The sequence below is a fragment of the Candoia aspera genome, chromosome 4, assembly GCF_035149785.1.
Source record: "Candoia aspera isolate rCanAsp1 chromosome 4, rCanAsp1.hap2, whole genome shotgun sequence".
Lineage (NCBI taxonomy): Eukaryota > Metazoa > Chordata > Lepidosauria > Squamata > Boidae > Candoia > Candoia aspera.
Genome location: NC_086156.1, coordinates 81178295 through 81203430, shown reverse-complemented (window position 1 = coordinate 81203430; position 25136 = coordinate 81178295). Strand labels below are relative to the sequence as shown.

At 39.1% G+C, this 25136-nt stretch overlaps 1 protein-coding gene across 2 annotated transcripts in view; it reads right to left on the bottom strand.

The window, feature by feature from the left end:
• NPEPPS (aminopeptidase puromycin sensitive) overlaps window positions 1-21758 on the bottom strand; it is a 107384-nt gene extending 85626 nt beyond the window's left edge. Inside the window, exons 1-2 of one of the 2 annotated variants that reach the window (XM_063300752.1) lie at window positions 21112-21758; window positions 3858-3942 (exon numbers count right to left, since the gene is read on the bottom strand). In XM_063300752.1, coding sequence (XP_063156822.1) covers window positions 3858-3942; window positions 21112-21741 — 715 coding nt within the window. In that variant the 5' untranslated portion in view covers window positions 21742-21758. The remainder of the gene's footprint in view (window positions 1-3857; window positions 3943-21111) is intronic. The other variant, XM_063300751.1, reaches the window with a different exon arrangement.
• Between the last annotated feature and the right edge of the window lie 3378 nt (window positions 21759-25136).

Here is a 25136-nt window from a genome sequence, read left to right as displayed (position 1 = left end):
CAATGAATTAATACATTTCACTAACACGGCTTATCACCCTTGCCCTAGACTAACTGATCAATATCATACTAACAATACTTCCAAGTGCCTTACCGCTAGCATCAAGATTTTGTAAGGAACTTCTCTACCCAGAAGTACAGGAGTGCTAATTTACACATAGGGTAAGAATTGATAACAAACTGGGAGAAGGAAAAAAGGGAAAGAAAAAAAGGAATGGATCTTGTGCAGAACTTTATTTTTAAGCTGCATTTAAAGACATTACGCTAGGGACCTAGCAAGTCCATAATTACTAAAAGGTTCTATGAAGGGCTATAATAAATTCTTGCTAGGTTTAGATGAGTATTATGTTTTTAAATGGCCTCCACTTAAGTATTGTTTCAGCACTAATTCTTACAAGCTCTAAAAAAACTTCCCGTAGTTGGAAGAATAATCTCCTCATCTGACAGTCCTTTAATAAAATCATAAATTCAGTTGGCAGAGAAAAGAAGTGACTTCATTATCCAGTGATAGGAACGTAAGTCCTACAATTGTCATCAGTCCCCAGACATCTTCAGGGTTTAAGCTGCTGGCATCAAACAATAACTGTTCAAAACTGCTTAGTAATCTGTCATCTCCATCTTCTTATTTCACTTCCTGAACAAGAATTCTGGATTCTCGGGGAAAAAATCCATGAAGACATTGCTAATCAATTTGATTAGTTAGTAAGCTAGTTCATACTCAAGGGCTGACTTGGTTCAGGAGCTGTTAGTTACTGAACATTACATTTAACAAACCTAGCAAAAATACATAACCCTAGAGATTTTAAGTATATCTGTCAGAAGTTGTAATGAATGCCTATTCCAATAAAATTCTCAGACTCATAAGGCAAAGCTTAAGAAAATCTGGTTTATTAGAAATAGTGTCATGTTTACCATTCCAATGTTGCTGGTACATCATAACGTTTCGCATGTCATTTGGCTGATGCATGTTTCGTCTGGAAGGGGAGGAGGATTCCATCTCGTGGGATTGTTATATGTTAGCAGCTGGATTGGAATGTGTTTGGGTTATCTCATGTGTTCAAGGTTCCTTTCCCAGGACATCAGCAGAAACGGTTACCAGCACCTGGGGGGAGGGGGGGAGTTTGCAACGGCAGGGTGAGGGGAGGGATTACGTTTGAGCCGAGGGTTTTTAGTTTCATTCTCAGCTTTCTCTGTATTTGCATACTATTCTTTAATAAATCAGATATCATTAAGTTCCTGCTTGTGAGTCTGAGTCTATTAGAGTAGGCAATCATTACAAATAGAATGCAAACACAAAGAAAGCTGAGAATGGGAAAAAGCGCGCCTAAAATCAAACTAAATAACCCCCAATACAAATGAAGTCCCACCCCCGCTACAATCGTCTCAAATTCACAATCCCAGGTGCTCCTAACGAGTTTTGCTATCAACGAGCAAAAAGACCTTGAACCAAGAAGATAACCCAAACACCTTCCTTCTTAACGAGCACAGATAGAGAGCTTGGTACAAGGTCCCTCAGCAGCTTCCTCCCAACCAGAAACGCGCGTCAGCGCCTTGGCATGCGAACTGTTACGATGGACAATGCACATCGAAGCGATGCACATGACAGAAGTAGGCTTTCCTGAAAAAAGAAAGTTCGTAAGAACAAATATTTTGGATATATGAAATCCCAGTTCCAATTCATAACACCTTGGACTTAACATTTAACTAGATAAGAATAAAGGACCTTCAAAATGTCAGAAAACCAAATCAATGAACTAAGTGAACTCTATGAAGTACTCTGTTAATCTGATTATCAACTCTTATCCTGATCCTTAAATGGTAAAACTATTACTATTGTTTATATCATTCCTCTTGGAAACTCCAAATAAATGACTATTACAAAAACTGGGATTCTCAAGTGAGATACTGATGCAGCGAAGACAAGATCAGCATCAGGCAATGGCAGATCTTAAATGATTCTTGATATAGAATTACAAACAGAACATAGCAAGATTCACACAGAGCTCAATTGGGGCACAGCAGATTTTATTTTAAACAAGCATTTTGCCCACTTTGCAAACAATAAATTTCAAAGGGCTTTACACTATTGCAGTTTAATATTTTACCATCAGCAGTGCTAGAAGGTAAATACTGCAAAATCCCCTATGCTGAAAGGCTTTGTCCTTGTAAAGATGGGAGCACTGAATCACAGGATCACATCCTGCTTTACTGTCATTTTTACTGAGTTACTCACAATGAGTTACTAATACCTCTTTTTAGCCCATTTCCAGGTCTGACAAAAGATTCTATGTACAGCTTCTTTTGATAGATAAAGACCCCAAGATAATTCTTGCTGTTGCAAAGTTTGGATTTGTAGCTTGTAGAATTTGTGTGCTGCTGACAGCAAAATAGACTAAGAACTATTATAGGCCTTTTTACTATCCCTGCTACATTATACTTTGTAATATATAACATATTTTCTTTTATGCAATCTGCGTCTATGACCTATAATAATGTTTGAGTGATTGAATGATTGTCAAATTACAGGATAAAAATGGTAACTTCCTCCTTATCCAAGTGACTCTTCTTACTGAAGAACTGGGAGAAGCCATGTTTCCTTTTTATTAATAGATTTTTGCCATCAAGTCTTATTATATTATCACATATTCAAAGGTTACTACAAAATACATTCTTCTTTTTACAATGCAGCAAAATGTAGTTGTCATTCAAATGTAGCAGACAGGCTATCTAATGTCAAATGAAGCTGAAAATGCTTACTGCAAATTAAATGTATTATCTGAGCAATACAAGTAGTCCTTGACTTGAGAGCCAGTTTGGGTTGCAACCAACGGATCAACATTCAGTTGATCCAAAAACATGGATCCTGCACCCACGGGAAAAACGCTAGGAAGAGAAAAAACAGGTAGTCAACTTACGGCAACAATTGGCACCGGAACTTCCGTTGCTAAGCAATGCAGCCATAAAGCACAACATCGCTTAGCGACGGCAATCCCTGTAGTCCCTGTTGCCATCATTAACTGAATCCCACAGTCGTTAGGCAAAGCAACTTCATGCCAGCTTCCCACAACCAAAGTCAGTGGGGAACCCAGCAGGAAGTTGCAAGTCCCAGGCTAGCAGGCAGGTAATTGGTTGCTGCTGGGTGAGGGAGGGAGGGAGGGAGGGAGGGAGGGAGTGAGCAGTGGTGTGAGGGGGTGCACAAGAAGCACCACACAGGTTGAGAAGGGTGCACAGGGACGTGCGAGAGCTGCCGCATGGGTCAGGGGAGTGCACAGGGGTGTGTGAGGTGCTACACAGGCCAGGGAGGGCACACAGGAGTATGGCGCAGATTGGAAAAGGCGCGGGGGATCCACAAGAGGTGCAGCATAGGTCAGGGAGGGTGCATGGGGATGCAGTGCAGGTTGGGAATGGTGTGGGGGAGTGTGTGAGGGTGGGCAAGAGGTGCCATGTGGGTCAGGTAGGGCACATGAGAGGTGCGGGATGGGTGTGAGGGGTGCAGGGCGGGGGTGCACATGTGGCCAGTGGGGCACAAGCACAGAGGGGCTGGGGAGGTTGCACGGGTGGGGGCAACTTACCACAGCAACCTGCAACCTTCCTTGCCAGCTTCCCCATTGACTCTCTGGGGAAGCCAGCAGGGACAGCTGCAAATGGCAATCACGGGGTGCTTGGCAACCGGTTATTAAGTGCAAATGGATTACCAAATGTCCAGATCGTGATCACATGACCGCAGGGGCACTGCAATGGCTGTAACTTTGGGGACTGGTTGTAAGTCCCTTCGTTCAGCACCATCATAAGTTGAGGACTACCAGTATTACGTCTGATGACTGAACATGCAGAAGCTGCATCCATATTCCATCCTACCTTCATCTCCTTCTGGTGCATAGGAAGCTGTAATAATATCAATGTCAGCACAATTCATCACAATCTGGTTGGTCGCCTGCTTCACCTGCAAGAGAGAGATTCACCTTTATTACTTTTACTGCTAAAAAACAAAAGATTAACAGCACATTGGAAAACAATTGAACCTTGCCTAGTACTTTCAATACAAATGGAAAAGCAAAGATTAGTATTACTGTACTTTGCATTCACAGTAATAATTGATTATATCCTACCAGAGGAATTAGACTGAGTTTGCAAATGCTGCACCCTCAGAACAAGCAGCTTGCCCAAGAAGTAACATCTTCCTTTGCACATCTAACTTAGCAGAGTCATTGTCATGTTGTCTTATAGCAGCTGCAAGTAGGGCAAGGTGGGCAACTTTTGTTTCCCTGAGTCTGCATTTCTTCTTTTTGGCTTACAAGGGCTACCATGGGCATTGCAATAACATTACAAAAGGTAAAGAGGCAACTTGCTTAAGTCTTTTTTGTTTTTTTGGGGGGAAATTTGAATGACTGTATTAACTCAAAACAAATACGTTAATTCCTCTAGAGGTTTAATACAACTGTCTGGGGTCTTATTTCATTTTTTAAAAAAACTTACACTGCTAAAAATCAGCAATTTGCCACCAAATGTCAATGGTATAAATTCAAGTACCGCTTGGGGCTCAACAAAGTTGCCATAGAAGAAAAAAATAAAAAAGAATTATAAAGTATATTCAGTGCAATTTGAGTAGGAAGCGATAGTTGAGGCAAAGTTTCAATCATTTCCTTAACTGAATTTCCTGCATATTACTAACATATCAAGGTGAATTAATCCATTTCCTGCCTTGCCCAAGTGTGCCTTTCTCTATCCATGCAATAATTTATTTATTTTATTTTTTAATTTAATTAACTGTATATCACTGCCCATGTCCCCCAACAGGGGACTCTGGGCAGTTTACAATAAAATTCTGTACAAGTAGATATCGAAAGTTTGGGAATACATCTGCGACAGGCAGAAAAGACAGAAATATTGTCACCAGCTACCATTGAGATTAGCAGATAAAAATTCATTGAAATGGACTGAATTTCAAAGGACAAATCTAGACAACATGCACATTATGATCCTTGGGTCACTTATGTGAGCATCTGGCTGAACAGTTAGAGATAAATAGGAAATTCAAATACTTTAAATTTCCAGGGGTATTATGGATTCCAAAGCAAACAGTCAGCACACAGTACATGTTTTCATGCTGCTTTTCTTGTCAAATATTTTAAAGCAACTGATCAACATTCTCGGATGACAATGCATAAAAACAGAAAAATAAACACATGTCTAACTGTGATGTCTTTCACTAAACTTTTAATATGCAATTCTAGACTAAGCTATTTTCAGCCATTTCTGCCACCCATATTATACCTGTTAATTTAAAAGACAGGGCTGCATAGAATAGTTTAATAGCTATCTTGGAGACTATGGTACCTGATACCATTATTCCTGTTAGGGCTGAAAAATCCCAAAATGGTAATACAAATGTGTAAAAAAATCCTGAAACTAATGTCCAGAAATAAAAATTCTTTTTACTGGGGGGGGGGGTGTTAATAAAATAGTTTAGTTTTAGGAAGTTTGCTTTTTAACCCAAGCCTTAGTGATCCTTCTAGCCCACATGCTCAGATGCACAATTTTTTAACAACAATTGGTTCCACTGCCTAGTTATCTGAAATACTAATTACAGTTCTACAAGCACAACAACTAAAAAGTCACTTCAAAATAAAGTTTGTTAAAATGCAAAGGATCTATTCAGGCTACTGTAAGAACCTAAGAATAGCCTTGCTGGATCAAGTCAAGGAAAAAACTTAGTCCAGTTTTTCACGGTGGCCAATCAGAAGCTTCTGGGGTACTCACAAGTAGGAGTTAGAGACATACCCCTCTCTCACCACTGTTCCCTAGTATCTGGTTGCATGCTGTATCCAACCTGGAACTAACATTTAGTATTCATGATCAAATCTCTTAATACACCTGTACTGCATGAATTTATCCAATCACCTTTTAAACCATCCATGCTCTTGACCATCACCATGTCTTAGAACAATGTAAATGTCTTAGAACAAGTAAATTATGCACTGTGTGAAAATAACTGTTATTTTGTCTGTTCTTAATGTCCTTTCAGTCTGGTTCACTTGATGGTTTCTGGACCTAGTGTTTCGAGAAAGAAAATTACTCCCTGCAACTTCTACCAGGCTGTGTGCAATATACTACACTTATGTCCCATTTAACTGCCTTTCATCACAAGCTAAAGAGTTCCAAAATGTTCTAATCTTTTCTCATAGGGAAGGTGTTTAAGCCTCCTAATCACTTTGTTTGTCCTCTTCTGCATTTCTGATACCCTTTTTCAAAATAGCATCCAAAACTGTAAACAGTATTCCAGTTAGAGATGTACCATAAATTTGTATAAAGGCATTACAATATGGGCATTTTTATTTTCAATCCCTTTTCCAATAATCCTTAGCAAGGAAACTGCCTTTTTCACTCTTCACTAAACTATCCCTTATGACCCCAAATTCAACTCAGACCCAATGTAAAGTCAGAATTTTTTGCCTCAATATGCATCACTTTATTCTTACTTAAATTGAACCTTATTTGCCATTTAGCTGACCATTCACCAATTTTAAAAAATCCTTCAGGAACTTTTCACAATCAGTTTTAGTTTTTACCTCCTTAAATAATTAGTATTATCTCCAACTTGGGGCAGCTCACTACTATTTACTCCTTAGTCAAAAGCATTTATGCACATGTTAAAAAGTCTTAGTCCCAACAAGAATCCACTTCTTTCTTCCACTGAGAAAACTGCCCATTTATTCTACTCTTTGCTTTCTCTTTTTCAACCATTCAACAGTCCATAAAAAGACAGATCCTCTTTACCTCCTGACTACCAAGTTCACTCAGGAGTCTTTGATAAGGAACTCTATATACTTGAATTGTCAAAAAAAACTTCAATAATGTCAACAGGATTACCTCCATCCACGTGCCTGCTGATATTCTCAAAACTCTCTAAAAGGTGGCTACCAGCCCTTCAAGGTAGGCCAGGTCAGGAATTATAATTTATTAACATAGGCCATGGTAACAGAATCTTGAAAGCCCGGCTGTATTTTCTATTCTCTCTCTTATCCCCTAGTGAATTTGGGTGAAGCCAGTCTGAGCTTCTTTCTACTGCTTTCTCTGTTTCTTGGGCTTAAACATGCATTTGTTTTTGTAACCAATTCTGCATAGTTTCTCCAAGGTCGTATCTGTGATTCTCTACAGTTGGTGAGAGAGGATCTACTTTTGTGGAATCCATGCTGCTTTTCCTTCAACACAGTTTGGTCCTCTATATACCTAGTTATTTTCTTTTTCTGATTATTGGCTCTACCATTTTGCTTGAAACAGACTTTAGATTAGATTTTTCGTCATGCCTTTATTATTTTTTATAAATAACTCAAGGCAGGGAACATACCTAATATGCCTTCCTCCTCCTGTTTTCCCCACAACAACCATCCTGTGAGGTGAGCTGGGCTGAGAGTTACTGGCCCAAGGTCACCCAGCCGACTTTCATACCTAAGGCGGGACTACAACTCTCAGTCTCCTGGTTTCTAGCCTGTTGCCTTAACCACTAGACCAAACTGGCTCTCTCTTTAGGGTAGTTAATCTATTATTTCCTAGCTCTCCCCAGCCCTCTTTTCAAAAGCTGCTGTCCCATTGGTTACCTTCCCTGAGATTGAGAGACAAGTTTCATATTTTTTGTTAGGAGGTCAGCAATTTCCCATTTGGGTTCTTTAAGAACTCTTGGGCAGATGCTATCAGGACCCAGCAATTTGTCAGAGTGTCATCTCTCAAGATGTCCTACAATATCTTCTTTTATTACCTCGATTTACTTTAGCTGTTTTGACTCCCTCCTTGAGAAAGTCAGTACAGGCTCAGGTAAGCTATCTGTTCCGTATCTTCTGTATTTATTAAAGTCAGATGTCAAAATTTTATTCCATTCTTCTTGCACATACCACAGCTAGTCTGTGCAGTTGCCATGTACTGAGAATGAGATGAAACTAGCTCACCTGAACATAACACATTAAATCTTCCACAATCCTCAACAGGTAAGCTGGATTTTTCAGTCTGTTCAGCGAGAACTGCTGTGGCCCTTTTACACTTGCCACTTTAATAGAACAATTTTACTTTAGTATTACAGTATGTCATCTAAATCAACAGACAAGAGAATAAAGAACTTTGTTCCTACAAATCTCAGTGCAGCTAATGGTTTACCTTTAAAAACCACAAAGATTCTTACACGAACAAGATATACACTGTCTGTACTTGAACACATGCAATGTATAACAGTCTTTTAAAGCAAAATTTGCAGCCACAAGTGTCACAATGCTTTAATTTCAGATTTTTGCAAACAAAGAAGGTAGCCTTACAAAAAGAGCATAAAATACCATGAACCAAGTTAAAGTTTAACCATCACTAAATGTTCAGTTCCAAACACCCACAAATGAGGCATTAACCATTTTTATACTGAGAGATAGCATATAATATGTGTGTTTGTTAATCTAGATTTGGTCAATTGGATTCACAGAGGTTATATTTCTATAATATGTTTAGGATTAAATCCTTTTTTCTGAGAAGTTTACACAAGCACACAAATACAATTTAATATACAGTATGAAATTTTGTTCTACTGTTTTCAATACAGTACCTGTAAGAAAGAAAATAGCAATAAGACTAATTTAAAGTTTATATTACACTACACCCACTCCTTGTTTAGCGACTGAGTTCCATTCCAATGACCAAGTCGTTAAAGAGAAATCGTTGCTAAATGAACATGTGACTGACAGAGAGAGAGACACACTCTGCGGAAATCACTGGTTGCTACCTTCTCATTCAGATAAAGTTCTCATACAGCTATGCCAGCGTTACTCTCACCCCAGTGGGTGTTGTTGTCAAGCGTATGAAATTAACTTGTAAATGTGCACATTGATTGGAAAATGAATTTTTTTATTACCATAATATTTGTGAATGGTCACTAACCAAGGTAGTCACTAAACAAGGAGTGGTTATATAGTCAGAGGAGATATTATAATTTTCAGCAATGGTGTTCTAAGAGGACACTAAGGGCTTGGGAGTTGCATGTTGCTCTGGGGCCTCAGATTATTCAACCCTATAAAATGATGCATAAAATAGAAACTTTGAAATTAAAATCTTAAACAAGAGTAAGGCTCATATCTACTATTTGGTATCATGTTCATAAGATTCCAAAGGGTTAAAACTTCTACTAATGAATAAAATATAGGTTCCACTCTACTTGACTGTACCTAGTCAATGCAGACCAAAATATGAGCTTCTATAATAAAACATAGGAAAGGTTCTTTATATGAGAAGTACTGTATGCAGTGCTTCTGTATTGCACATGCACTAAATTAATTAAACAGTTTTAGTCTATTTTTTTTCCAAACAATTAAAAATAAACTATCACTTCTAAAGGAATGCTAGTATTTTCTGCAGGTGTAAAATCTGCAAAGATATGAATCTGTAGTTATAGTTAAGTATGAAACACATATTTTCAGTTTTTATTGTTTGCAAGAAGATACTAAATAGAGCCAAGAATTAAAAACTTTATATTAATCTTATTGATTTTATTGCAATTAAAGTCCTCCTCCTTTTCTGTCATTCTTGTGTGATTATTCCTATTTGTATAAGCCACTTCCTAGAAAACAAATTTTCCAGCTATGTAAGAGCCTTTCAAATATTGATCACTAAAGTATTGCATAGCTCTTAATGTACTTTCTTACAAGCCTTAAATATCTGCACTTTCAGTTGGCTCATCATACAAAACTTCATATTATAAACTATAGTTGGGTACTCACTGCAGATTCTCAAAAAAGGGATTTAATCCTGAGAATGTCATGTAAGTGTACCTCACTGAATCCAATTGGACTGTCCTGCGTGCATTTAAAAGTACAGTCAATCACCCTTACTTTAACAAATAATTAAAGTACTTTACATTATATCATGTTTCATGTTCCAAATTCCACTAATATTTAACGTAGTTGACAGACACCATTTGGTATACCAGCTACCAGAGAGATTCATGAAAAACCACAATAATAATGTCTACCCCAAATGTGTAAAGAAGCTAAATGCTGTTGTAATACTAGACTACAGAAAGATATTTGGTACAAGACTACCTTTTATAAGAGTTTTTAAACTAGGCCACAAAGTGACTTTGATCCTAGCAAGTGTATAGCAGAAGGATCTTATACATATCCTAAACCAGAAGTTTTCAAACGTTTTCAGGCCACTGAACTTGTTTGTTTAAAAAAAATTGAGAAGGTGGGGCTTCTGAATGTCAGCTGACAAGCCCCATCCTTTCTCCTTAGGGACTAAAGGAAAAAAGAAAAACTTCTCCAGAAGGGAATAAGGGAGCAGACTAAGAATTAATCCTCTGTGGAGATTGTGGAGCCCCGTGCAGGGAGTTTATTTCCCTTAGTCCTTGTGCAGAGGTTTATTTCCCACTAGTCCTTTGCAGATATTGTGGTTATTTTCCCCTTAGTCCCACAAAACCCCATTCAAGTCCTCCTGGGACCCGAGGGTTCCACAGAACTCAGTCTGAAAAAACCCTTCCTAAACCAGTTTTTTTTCCAGGCCCAGTTCAAACTGCTGGTTATGATCTCTGAAGCTCTTTCCACATATACCTTTCATGCATTGCACTACTCAAAATATGTCTGATCCTTGGACAGAGATCTAGTGTAAAGAGCTATTTATAAATTCCCAGGGGGGAGGAAAGGCCAATTAGATGAGCACTCTATCCCACACACTGCCCAGCAGAACTTCACTGTTAACACCAGCAACACACAATCTGCTATGATGTAACTATATTTATTCAAACAAAGAGAAGATAAAATACGTTTGGATTTGGACTCAAGAACATAAAAGCAAAAACAGCATTGTCAAATTACTTATGTAAGCCAATGCCAGCAGCTACAGTCATTCTTAGGCCTTATCTAGGCAACCACATTTTTTCACTGATCTGCATCCAGTATGGATTACAGCAGCCAAGTAGTAAATCTGTTAATACAATACATTGCAACACCCTTCCCAGCTCAAGACTGCAGTTAATTTTTTGCAGGAAAATAATATGGCTCAACATGTGCATGACAGATTAATAATCTATCAGAATCAACTTCTATGCAAGTTGTTCTTAAACTTGTAGAACTACTTGGTTGAGTTTGGCTAATTATAACATCATTGATATCTGAAATTCAGATATCTAAGAGGCAAATCTATAATAACTTAGAAAAAATAGGTAGACAGGCTAGGCAAGAATACCAAGAATTCCATGGTATCGTGCCCCAAACATCTGAATCTAAGATAGATATGGCTGAGATGCCAAAAACTAGAATTGCTCAATTATCTCAGTGTCTCTAGTAAAAGTCTGACTTTTTTTTTCTTTGAATAACTAAGCCTCCAGAGGATAACAAAAGCTATTTTTGAAAGTCACTGCAGTTTCAAAATTGGCTCACCATGTTGCATAGGAGATAATTCAGAAAATAAGTGCAAACGTTTCATTGTGCATATAATTAATTACATGGTTCATTAGATCCCAGCCATTGCCCTAGTTACTGTAATTTGCAAAACTAGAATTAGCAACTGTGGGAAAAAATCTTCATTTTAAAATCTTAGGCCTTCAATATTTGGCCAAACTAGAAATATACCGCATACTTAGTCAAAAATATTCATCTTGATGATAGCTTCAAACAAAAAAATACCTCCTAATTAGTTCAACAAATAAGTCTGGCAGATACTATACAAGCATGCTATAAAAAGCAATAAAGGCAGGTTAAACTTAAATGAAGTACAGTATACCAGATGTTCTTCACACAAATAAGCAAAATGGTAAGACTTTGACCTTCTGGACAAAAGACATTTCTCAAAGTAGTAATGAGGACAACTTTTCTGGACATAATAAATACAAGCAGGCACCTCTCCTGCAGTAGAAGAGCATCACTGTAAAACTGCACATTAACTCAGTCTACTTCAAAAACAAAAAAGGACATCATTGTTATGTCTTGTCCCTATACTCTTAATATAATATAGAAAAGATGCATTCTCTTCTAATGTAAAAATTATTCTTGTTCTGTATTTATTGATATTGCAATATTTCCCATGAAGCTAAATGCAACTTCCATAGTTCCTCATTTCCATTTTCCCCTCACAATAACCTTGTAAAGTGCATTTATGCAGGGTAGACACATTTATAGAAGTAAAAATTACATTAAGAGATTGGGCATTCTAGCTTTACATTTAATTTTGTTGTTACTGTTGTTGTTTAAAATACTCTTAAAACCTCAACATGACATCACTGTCCATTTTCTGCTCTTAAACATTTTAAAATCAAAAGATATGGTGTACTGGGTAACTCTTTCTTTAACATGATTAACAGACTTCTACTTTCTTTTTTACTTTAATTGTTGTGAACTAGTTAGAATAGGCAGTTAACCATATCAGAGTGCAACCTTCTGCCAAGACACACAACATTCTTTTAAACAAAGCTTAATAAATTGTTTTAATTATAATACAATCTATATACATATAAAATGTTCAGCATATCTCCCAATAAAGTCACTGTTAAAGCATTTACAAGTAATTTCTATACTACCCACTCAGTAGCATTTGAAACAATGTTATTCAACAATCAAATTCCCTAGTTTTGCTACCCAGCTAGTTAATTAACTCAACTCAAAAGGCTGTTCCAAATATGTCTGAATTTCAATGTTCAGAAAAAAATAAACATATTGTTTATCAACAAATGAGGATCAGAACTTCTCGACTACATGTGAAAATAATTGCCGACATTATGATCAGCATTGGGTATTTGTTTTTACAATTCTTCATACAAAAACTAAGAAGTTGAGCAGCAAAAAGGCAGTCTTGCTGAGACAGGTACTTGTCTATAAACTTTTCACAAAAACTGTCCTGCAACTGAAGTACAAAATTGTTTCCAGGAAGTTTGTTGATCTGTTGATGATGTTCTTAACTTTACCAATGATTTATTATAATGGAAAAATCACAAAAATGTAGCACACTGGCTAAAGCATACAGTATCACCTAATTAGGAAATTATTTTAATCTGACAGCTGTCCACAAGCTTGATTGTTGTTTTTGGATTCCCTCCCCATATGTACTAGCTAACAAACAAGTTGTTGTCCTTCCCCTTCAAAACAAAGGAGTGAGTTTGGAAAGTATATTCACAGTTGTTATCATTTATTGTGAATACATCCCATCATGCCTACTGGCTCCTCCCTGTAACTTACGTTTCTTGCTTATGTCCACTGGTTTGTTTAAGGCAGTATTTCTCAACTTTGGCAACTTTAAGATGTGTGGACTTCAACTCCCAAAATTCCCCATCCAGCATCGGCTAGGGAATTCCAGGAGTTGAAGTCCACACATCTTAAAGTTGCCAAGGTTGAGAAACACTGGTTTAAGGCATTAAAGTCATTTGCCAATGAATTTCATTCACACCAACCAGAAAAAGCTAAAAGAACAACAGTATTTTTAAGATTCTTTTCATAGTGGCAAATAGTAATCACTGGCAAAGAATTTTAAAAGGTTCTAAAACCAAAGTCAATTGTAACTACTGACAAGTCATACAGAGCTGCAGAAAGTAACTAGCTAGCATGCACAACTGGACATATTTATTATTAAACAGAAACTATGTTGAACCTTGTCCATACATGGCACAAGCATCAAGTGGAAACAATAATAGTTAAATGAAATATTAAAATGAAAGCATATGAAATCCCATGACTTGCTGCAGTTTCAATTACAATCAAGTATCTGCTCATCACAAAAAAGTTCCTGCTCTTGTGAACTGTATAAACACAGGCAAATTGCCACTAAGAAGAGAAGCAAGAAGAGCAACTCAAAAATTCTTTAGTCATGGTAATGTCTTTAAACAAAGTTCTAATGAACTATTTAACTATTCTGAACTCAGCAAGTACAATTGTTACTACAAATGATAATTTTGTGACAGTTACTCTCTCACTGGTAAGAATTTTTTACTTTTTGTTTGTCTGGTATTTAAAGCAGATGACTTTCAAAATAATGATTTTCCATTTTCTATGGCTGTTTATGAAAAATAGTAAAGATAGTAAAAATAGTTTAAATTAGTTTAAATTGTTTAAAAAATAAAAACTGAAATTGCTTCCTTCAAATTTGATAAACCCTGATTAACTCAAGTGGCAATTTTCGATTATTCTTTATATCTCACATTTCCTACAAGGAGCTTCAGAGAGCATGTATCCAAGGAGCCATGTTAGAATATTTTGCCAAACTGGGTTTTACTGCTCAGCAGGTATTTGTAGCCAGATCTCCCCAAAGTTCATTATACTACATTGGTTCCCTTTAATTAGCATCTGAAAAATAGTATTTTATCCCAGCCATGAAAAATTGCCATAATTCTTATTACTCCTGGTTTCAGGTTTTCTAAGTTTGAAATATCCATTTTAGGCTCTCTAAGTCTGAAGCATCCAGTCATTATTGTTTAAAGATACAATACTGTGCAAATCAAGATTTTTTTTTTAACTTGTAACCATATACTATTAAAAAAATAACTTTTTTCACATTCATTTTAAATTTTATTTTTAAAGAATAATCAGATTAATCAAATTAATTATTTCAGAATCCATTGAATTTGTTAATATTTTTTCTCTTCAGTTAATAATCGCTACAATTTTTTGAAGTTGGTTGTCCGTAATTCCATTTTCCTCTTGGAGATTTATTCTGAGATTAATGCAGATTTGGGACTGGAACTTGACAAACCAGTTTCCCAAGCTCCCTCCAAATGTGCTTGATTTTAACTACTATTAAACCATTATAGAAACTGAAGTCTAACACATACAAAGTGGAACCCTATGTCAAACAGTGGACCACATTCTTTATCAGATGCAAATTCCTAGCTAAGCAAATACTATGACTTCATTATGAAACACTAACATCCTAACATACTACAGTTGTGCAAAGCCATTGCAAGAAGAGCTCCACAATGCACAGGAGCATATATGATTAAGTTCCTTTTTAATACTTAAAGTAGCCACATTATTTGCAGTCTCAAGTGACTGCCTTGGAAGCTGTTGTTACTTGTCTCCACATGTATGTCCATACAAAGCATAAAGATTTTGCATACCCTTATAACAACATACAAATTACTAAAGTTTTGTTATTCAAAAGTGACTTAAATTGTTTTAAAGATAAACTTTATAATAAGAGAAACTCATGATAGTTCAGAAATTAGCTTCAATTACTTAAGATAGTTCATAACAATACTCTCAAGAATAAGCCCACTTCCATTAATCTGAAATGACACCTGCTAAAATAATGCTAATAGTTACCTCTGAACAAACTGAACCACATTTTAGACATAAACAAAATTAGCCTTAAGTTGCTGAAAGCGTATTTATTTCTGTTACTCAAAAGTAGAAAATGGAGCAATACAAACTAACTTTACTGCCTATTATTTTAAATACGTTATCAGCCACATACTTCAGACATTTGAAATTAATGAGTACATGTATTAAAGGTCAATTGCACCATATAAAGCAAATTGGGTAGGAAATCATTAATATGTTATATTCAGACTTCACTACTTTCCATCCCAATTTAACCACCATTTACAGGTGATCTCCATTACTGAATATGATATTGCATTTGCTTGAAAATTTTCTTCCCTCCTACCTCTGTCTTTAACATACAAACCATAGTTCATCTAGAACCATACATGCCATTCTTGGTTGGAGTTTGCATTCCTTTCTCCTGTAAATTGTCTTCATAGTATTTACACAACTGGTCACCTCTCAGCATGTTCTAATCTTTGCTTATGTGCTAAAATTCTCTTCAAACTCTTCAAAACAAAAGGCATAAAACAAATTATAGGAAAAATACTTCCCTCCTTTCCCTCCAAAATATGTGAAAAATGTCTGGACACTAATGTGAGATGGGCTGCTCTTATCTGAATAAGCTTAACTCACATAATGCCCTGAAAACATATTTTCTCCATAAAGAAGTTACCACGCATATTAAGTTGTACTGTATTTAAAGCTGCAATAACTATTACTAATTCTAAATCACAGTACATAATGCATTAGATAATCTTTGCAAAACTTTATTATCCTTTACAGTATTTTGCTTTCTAACAACCGTGAATAATGGGAAACTATCAGCATTTTTGAAACTGTCAGACAACAAGTAGGACATTGTAGCTAAGCTTGAGCTATCCAGTCCCTACTGTGGGGTCTTCAGAAATTTCCTAGCATTTAAGCATTTTGAACATGTCTAGTTATGACATCTATTTCCATACTAGTTTGAATCAGGAAAACCTCAGGCTCCTAACTATCCAGACGCCTGAGCTGATGCAGCTACCCAAGAAACCAATAAACCAGAGCGAAACCAGATCATTTCCCAGCATTAAATCAATTTTAGCATTTTCCAGTTTTTAAGCAGCCTTTCCCAACCTATTCTCCAATGTACTACACTATAACTTTCATCATCTCCAGCTATATGGAGGAGAAAACTTGGAGGGTCTGGATGGGGAGCAAAAAGTTCCAACTCAACCCTAACAAGGCCAAGTGGCTGTGGATTTTAAGGCCTGCAGGTCTGGACAACTTCCATTGTCTGGATGGGGATGCACTCCCCCAGATGGAGTTGATACACAATCTGGAAGTCTTCCTGGACTCACTGCTCCTGCTCAAGAAGCAGGTGGCAGTCGTGGCAAGAGGGTCTTTGCACAAATCGAACTTGTGCGTCAATTATGTCTATTCCTGGATCGGGAGGCTCTGCTCATGATCACGCATACCTTAGTTACTTCCTGTTTGGACTACTGCAATGCACTCTAGATGGGGCTGCCACTGAAAAGCATTGGGAAGTCACAGCAACCCAGAATGGACAGTTTGGGGCACACAACAATATACCCAGGCAACATCAGTGCTATGTGAGCTGCATTGGCTTCCAAAAGGTTTCTGGGTGCAGTTTAAGGTACTGGTTATCACCTTTAAAACCCTATATGGCACAGAGACAGGATAGTTGAGAGACTCCAATGTTTTTTGCCTTTCCCACCAGATCGGGCAGGATGAACATGCTCCAAGTTCCTTCTGTGAAAAAAACATCACCTTGTGGGATCTAGGACACGTGTCTTCTCTCACAAACAAGCCAAACACATTTTAGCCAAGCATGTCATACTATTCCAGCCCATGTAGTTAATGTATAGTATTGTGAAATCCCAAACAACTGGATTAATTCAGGAAAACATGATTAATCTGTTGTGAACTAAGCTATATGTGGTTTGTTTGGTTTAGGCTCAGCATAATGTGCAAATAGGGCCACTGAATTATTTTTGGTTTTATGGAAGTAACCCTGTTTGAAATCTGGTTTGTTGACATATCAGCTGTAATTGTGGATTAGTATAATATGCGAGAAGGAACACATAGTTTGGTTCTGATTCTCTATTTTATCTCTGATCTGGTTTTGAACCTCATTAAAGATATCCACAGGGATGCAAGTTAAAAAATGCTCCACTTTTCTGTAAACTAACTCTGGTGGCTTCTTCTTCTTCTTCTTCTTCTTCTTCTTCTTCTGGTTCAATGAAATATGGCCTAGCATGATGCATGAATACAATCTCAAATTATTTTAAACTAAGACACTTATATGAATGTTAGATACTAGATAAGATCTCAAGCTATCTTAAGGTAGGTGTTCTCAAATTCTGCAGAACCATGTTTCTAAAATGCTAAAATGAATTAGCACAACCTCTTAACATTCACAAAACTAATGATTTCATGGGGGTTAAGACTGGACAAGAAATATGTATATACCACTCATTTTAATATTTAAATTTTAGTCTTTATAATCCAGCAGTTCGCACACTTTCCAGTACCACAACAGCCTTTTGCATTCTTGGACTCACAAAGTGAACAAAGTCCGGAGTAAGTTTAACAACACTCCCCCTTTGTCTACACAAGACTGATAAGGTTTTTTTTTTAATGCAACAGGCCCCCAAGATGTTTGCAATGCCCCAGAAGAATCCCAACTCATAGTTTGAGAATCCCTGGCTTAAGCTAAAAGGATTTAATAGACACTTATATCCAAAGCACAGACTTTGATGCCACTTACGAGATACATGGGGAATTACTGCATGGCATGAAAATATCAATATCAAAAGGAAAGGTACTGACTCTCCCCTCATCAGTTTTTTTATAACAGGAAGATCCACTGTCCTCCATACTTAATAGGCAGGCTATCTATATCCAGAAACCTACTGCAAATTACACTTATTTCAATTATCTTTTGTATTTATTTATTTAATTAATTAATTAACTTTATGTCACCGCCCATCTCCCCCAATGGGGGACTCTGGGCGGTTTACAGTAAAATGACACTAAAAACATATCAACCTAATTTACCATTAAAATATAAATATAAAATGAATAAAAAATCCAAGTGGAGATGGAACACAATCACTGAGGGGTGCTATGGCCTCAGCCACCCCCTGGTGGAGCTGTCGCTCTCCCCCTCCCAAGGAAGGGGTCAGAACCAGGTCTTCAGTTTCTTCCGGAAGTCCGAGAGCAAGGAGACCCGTCTCAACTCAGCGGGCAAGATATTCCAAAGGGCGGGAGCCAATGCAGAGAAGGCTCGCCTCCTGGACCCCGCTAGATGAAATTCCTTTGCTGATGGGGTCTATAGCATGCCCTCCCTGCCTGACTGGGTGGGGCAGGTCTGTGTTATGGAGATGAGATGGTCCCTCAGGTACCCTGGTCCCATACCATGTAGGACTTTAAAGGTAATAACCAACACCTTGAATTGGACTCGGAAGCAAACTGGTACCCAATGCAGTTCATGTAACAGTGGTGTCACATGGGCTGATTTTACAGCACTGGTAACTGTCCACGCAGCCGCATTCTGGACCAGCTGAAGCTTCCGAATCCTCTTCAAGGGTAGCCCCATGTAGAGCGCATTGCAATAGTCTATATGGGAGATGACAAGGGCATGAGTGACTGTTTGGAGGGCATCTCGGTCCAGGAATGGGCGTAGCTGGTCCACCACCTGAAGATGTGCAAAGGCCCTCCTGGCCGTGACTGCCACCTGCTCTTCAAGCAGGAGTCATGAGTCCAGGAGGACCCCCAGGTTCCACACTGGTTCTGAATGGGGAAGTGCCACCCCATCCAGAACCAAAGAAGACAACTTCCTGGAACTCGAGTGGCCGTCAACCCACAGCCACTCTGTCAGTTGAAGCCTGTTGTTCTCCATCCAGACCCCCACAGCCCCCAAACACTTGGAAAGGGTGGAGACTGCCTTTTATTACCCAAAAACTTGTGAAAATAAAAAAAATATTACTTGAACTCCTTAAGAAATTCCCTAAAAGTGATCTTTTAAGAGTTTTTGGTATTCTGATTAATGTTTCCTATTTAGGATGCCCAGTCATAAACTGACAGGAACCAATAAATCTCATTTCCTATCACATGAGTCAAAGAATTTCACCTACAAATCTATGGCAGTAGAAAAGAGCTTGCTCCATGCACGGCAGTTTTAAACAGAACAAAATCAAATTTCTGAAGAAAATCATATTATTTTATATAATGAGCAATAGAATCTCAGTCCACTGGACATATATAATCTTAACTACAAGCAGTATACTCTAGCTTTGAAATTATGGGCAGTCCCTCCCATTTTTCCTAAAAGCCAGCTGATGGAAGCAGGATACCAACAATCTGAAATGGTTTGCTGGGAGAATAGAAGAAGTCTCATTGCTTTTTCTCAGTTCAAGACCACTAAGTCAGTATCAGCAGAAAAACAAGCTTGACCAGAATTGCTATAACAGAAAGAAACTAGGCTTTCCCACCTCCTTTCATTTACCCTACTTGCAGTCAGTGGTTCTTCACTGAACAAAGCAAACAATATCCAAGCAGATCCCCAGGAACCTAGTCACCCTCAATCCAAGCAATTTCACTCAGATTTGCTGTTTGTACTTCTACGTAAGAGCAATAGGAAATCAATGGTCAGGCCAAGAAGAAAGCTGGGTGGGAAATGTGAGAATGTTTAGTCTAAATACGTGTGCATGTGCATAAGTAAAAGAGGTATAATTGAGAATAGATGCACACATATTATCTACACATACATAGATGGCTGCTGACATACAACATTACAACCTGTGCTGTATAAACTTTAAAAGGTGTACAAATGCCATACAGCCCAAGAACAGCCATGTCACAGTTCTTTCTGCTTTTAAACAGTAGTCTAAAACAAAAGCAAATGTGATCTAGCCTTGGTTCATTTCTTAGAATTTAATCCCCATATCACAAAAGCCTCATTTTTATAGAATCTCCCCTGTCTAGAATCCAGAAAGAGCTAGCCTAAGCCAAGCTCACAATCACAAAGCTCAAACTCGAAGTAAAGCCAACCTTCCCTTCCCCTATTTTACAAAAATATCATAAATCCAATTCATCTCCACTCAAGCCTACAAAAGTGAGCAATGCAAAAATGTTTTCACTACAGATCAAAATACAAACATTCATCTCAGGAAAACTCTTACAGTGCCTAAAGGAATTTCTAACAGACTGAAATTGTGGTTTCACAGTACTTGTCCGTTCTCCATAATCCCGAACAGTTCCTTGTCTATGAGGCAGGGATTCTTCCTCCTTCAGAAAGGTCCACCCCCATATGTGCACATAGACACATACATTACAAGATTACAGAAGAGCTGCAGCCACCACCCTCCTTAATCACTGCATATGATCAAAAGGGATGCTCCCCTATCCCTATACCATCAATAACCACATCTCAAATAAGTATTTATAATACATACTCTACCCACCAAAAGAATCTTCGTACTCACAGTCCTATCCCACCATCTATGCATACCCTCCATTTATCCCAAGTCTATCCATCACGAATCTAATCACCACCACCTCTCTCCCATACAGCCTTCTTCACTCACGTCTCTACCCAGCTTTCTCAACGTTCACACTTACCCTCCAGCCCGAGGCCTTAAAAGCCACGTTCTCTGTAAACGCCCTGATTCCTACCTTCCCTGTCCTCTCCCTTCCCTAATCCACACACGCTTCTCCCGGCCCGCTCCCTTCTCCACTATACGGTACCAGGTACCCACCCTCACCCAGTCTAGTCGCTTATGCCTTCACACGCACAGACACGCCCATTCCCCCTCTCCTTCAGCCCCCAATACCTCTACGGCGGCCTCGAGTTTTCCCTCGAAGGTGAAGTCGATAAGGTCGGGCTTGAGGCACAGCCCATAATTGATGGGGCGCACCTCGGCCGGGAGCCGCTCGAAGGGCCGCTTTTCCGGCATAGCAGCGGCAGTGCGACGGGAAGAGGAGGTGGTGGAGAAATTAGAAGAAAAGGTGGAGGAAGAAGCGGCGGCGGCGACTGAGGCGAACGGGGAGGCCCAGCGAGCGCACAGAGTGAGGGGGAGGCGACGACCTCCCGCTGACAGAAGGAAGAGACGGGAAAAGGGAGGGGGAAGAGGAGGAGACGGCGGCTGCGCGCGCCGCGCTTGGCCCAACCGAGAGAGAGAAGCGAACTGGGCCCGCTGCGAGCGCGCGCTGGCCTGCTGCCGGTCCTGCTGTCGCTGCCAGCCTCTTTTCCCAGACGGCCACCGATGGGAGGGTGCCCCCCGCGCGTGCGCACACCACCTCTCTCTCCTCCCCTTGATCTCTCGCGCCTGGCAGGGAAAAAAGGCTGAAAAGCGAGGACCGCTCGTGGAGTGACGCACGCGCATGGGCGCCTGCGCAGTAGGACACGGCGAGGCCAACAAGCTCTCTGTGATCAGGTGGGCAACTAGATTTCCCCGGGCCATTTGGGCTTTGCTTGTGTCTGTTCCCAGGCCTCAGCTGAATGTTGGTGGTGTTGGCAAAGAGGAGCGCAAAGATACCAACTCCAAAGTGAAACAAGAAGAGGGAGGAGGGGTTTGTTCTCGCGCATGCGCATTGGATTTTAAAAAAGAAGGCTCCTGTCCTGGAAGAAGCCAGCGATGACTTGAGTTTTGATTAGCAGCGCGTGCCCATCCTCCGCGGGCGGGATGAAAGGAAGAAATGTGGCACGCGCGGGTCAGGGGTTGCTCTCGCGCCTCTCCCTGCTTTCTGTACAGAGTTCAGCGCAGAGCTTCTCCGTTCTTCGGGACATGTGAACAGCAGATAAAAGCAAAGAGAATTGGCTGCGTTCACGGGATACCTCGAGCCGTGAACTTACTGCCAGGGCTGGGCTCGCGCAACATGCTAGGCTAAAATACGATCGGCTGGTATGTGGTTCACGGTGTCCGGCAAACACAAACATATTTCCCGTTGTTTTTTAACTAATCTCCCGCAAATTTTGTTTTTGCATTTTGGGGGGCTGGGTGGGATGCGGGAGGCCCATATCTAAAGGCGGGCCATCCCTAGGCCTAACCATCCTAACCAAATCTGAATTAACACTAAATGGCATCAAAAAGAGTTTCCCTTGTCTCCGTTACCTCGTGGTCGTCTGGATTTGTGCAGCCAAGATCATCCTTAACTACCCCCAGAATATGGGTTTTTTATTTAAAGGATATGGCCATCCTCACCCATTTCAGTGGTTATGTTTGCATGACATGCCTACTGGCGTTTAACTTACTGCTGTTATTTATAGCCTGCCTTTAAGGATAACAATCCTCACAAAGAACATGACAAGCAATATAAACAATTGTACACAGAAATCCGATAATACTATATTGAATAAACACTTTTGAGAGCCAATCAGTGCTGGCTGATTGGTGATAATGAGGGGGTGGAAAGGGGGTGGAAAGATAGTGATTGTTCCTTTCTTTGACTGACTATAATTATTCAATTAACTCTACTATTCTGAGTTTACATAACATACTGACCCATAAACTAACCACAGCCCATGGGCTTAGTATGCAGAGTATACTGGAGTTGTCTGTCACCTTGAAACTTGTTGGTTGAAAGGAAAATAGTCCTTTTTGCTTTGCATTTTCTTAGAACATTCTAGATCCTTTTTCAAATACTGTCATGTGCATCAGACCTGGGATAAAAATGTTAGGGTCATGAGCAGCTTATTCTTCCACCCTCATATCTTCTTGCCTCCCCACCGCCCATTACCATTCAGCATTCTATATATCCTGGACATTTGCAGTTTCATATCAAGCAATTGTTTGATTTGTTGGGTTTGCAGGATATGCTTATCTATGGTTAACTTAACATGCTACAAGACTTGGTCGCTCCCACCTATACCTTCTTCAACCAGTCATGTTTCTCATGTATCATAGAATCTAAGATCATAGAATCATAGAATGTAAGGATTGGAAGGGCTTTTGAAGAGCATCTAGTTCAACTCTTGGCCAGTACAGAAATCTTCTACTATATCATCCCCAACAAGTATCAGCCTCTGTTCAAACACCTCTAATAAGGGAGAATCCACCACCTTCCCAAAGCAGATTCCTCTGCATTTGCTCTCACAGTTACTCTTTCTTGCTGATATTCAACAAAACCTGCTTTTTTAAAATTTAAAATGACTTTCCTTGTCTTAGAACTACACTAACACCCTGTCTTCTACATGACAGCCCCTAAGGTACTTGAAGACAGCTATCATGTCTCCCCACAGACTTTTCTTTTCCAGAGTAAACACAAGCAAGGCTTCCAAATGTTCCTCATATGTTTTTCCTTTTAGGGCCCTTCTCACCTTCACTGCTTTCCTCTGGACATGCTCCAATTTGTCAGTGTCCTTGCTAAAATGTGGTGTCCTGTAAAGGAACTAATCTGGGATGCTATAGGTCTTCCCTTATAGATTCTGTGGCTTATAAATTACATGTAAACTAATGTCGCTTCGTCAACTCAGGCCTAATTCAAATCTTAATATAGTATTGTTAGATAATATTAATATTTGGATTGTTATTTGATCTTACTGTATTTCTTCTGCACTGTTATCAGTTACTTTAGAATCCCTCTTGGAAAGATTGTACAGTCCCAACATTAGATGAAAGGAATTGAAAAAGCCTTTATATGGAAGGGTTCACATATTTTGCTCTGTTGAACCAAAGGAAACCATGTCATGGTTTAACATGATGTATGAACTCAGCCACTGCCTGGCAATAACTCTTCAGGATTTCCAGTAGAATCTTTCCAGCCTACTTGGAGATGCTGAGAATTAAATCTGAGACATTCTTCATGCAGTACATGTGCTCTACCACTAACAGCAGAAAACAAAGATTAATATAGGTCATACTATAAGATATCAGCACACTATATTAGGCTCATTTTCAGTGGGTGAGAAGGACTAAGTATGTAACAAAATTGAATTTATATTTCCCCCCACCTTTTTTTTCCTGCATAAATAATATGTAGGAAAGAGATGGTAGCAAGATGGCTGAGCTGAAAAAGTTGTGGACTAGAAGCTTCTCCAGGGTGTCCTGTCTTCTCATTATGTGGCCAAAGTATTTCAGTTTTGCCTTTAATATCATTCCCGCAAGTGAGCAGTCTGACTTTATTTCCTGGAGGATGGACTGGTTTGATCTTCTTGCAGTCCAAGGCACTCTCAGAATTTTCCTCCAACACCACAGTTCAAAAGCATCAATCTTCCTTCTCTCAGCCTTCCTTATGGTCCAGCTCTCACAGCCATATGTTACTACGGGGAACACCAATTAAATGCAAAATTCCAGAGGTTAGCCAGAAGAGATAAGGAATTATTTTTAAACAAGCAATGCGTGGAAGTGGAAGAAGACAATAGAATAGGAAGGACAAGAGACCTCTTCCAGAAAATTAGAAACATCGGAGGTAAATTCCAGGCAAAAATGGGTATGATCAAAAATAAAGATGGCAAGGACCTAACAGAAGAAGAAGAGATCAAGAAAAGGTGGCAAGAATATACGGAAGACCTGTATAGGAAGGATAAGAATATCAGGGATAGCTTTGACGGTGTGGTCAGTGAGCTAGAGCCAGACATCCTGAAGAGTGAGGTTGAGTGGGCCTTAAGAAGCATTGCTAATAACAAGGCAGCAGGAGACGACGGCATCCCAGCTGAACTGTTCAAAATCTTGCAAGATGATGCTGTCAAGGTAATGCATGCTATATGCCAGCAAATTTGGAAAACACAAGAATGGCCATTAGACTGGAAAAAATCAACTTATATCCCCATACCAAAAAAGGGAAACACTAAAGAATGTTCAAACTATCGAACAGTGGCACTCATTTCACATGCCAGTAAGGTAATGCTCAAGATCCT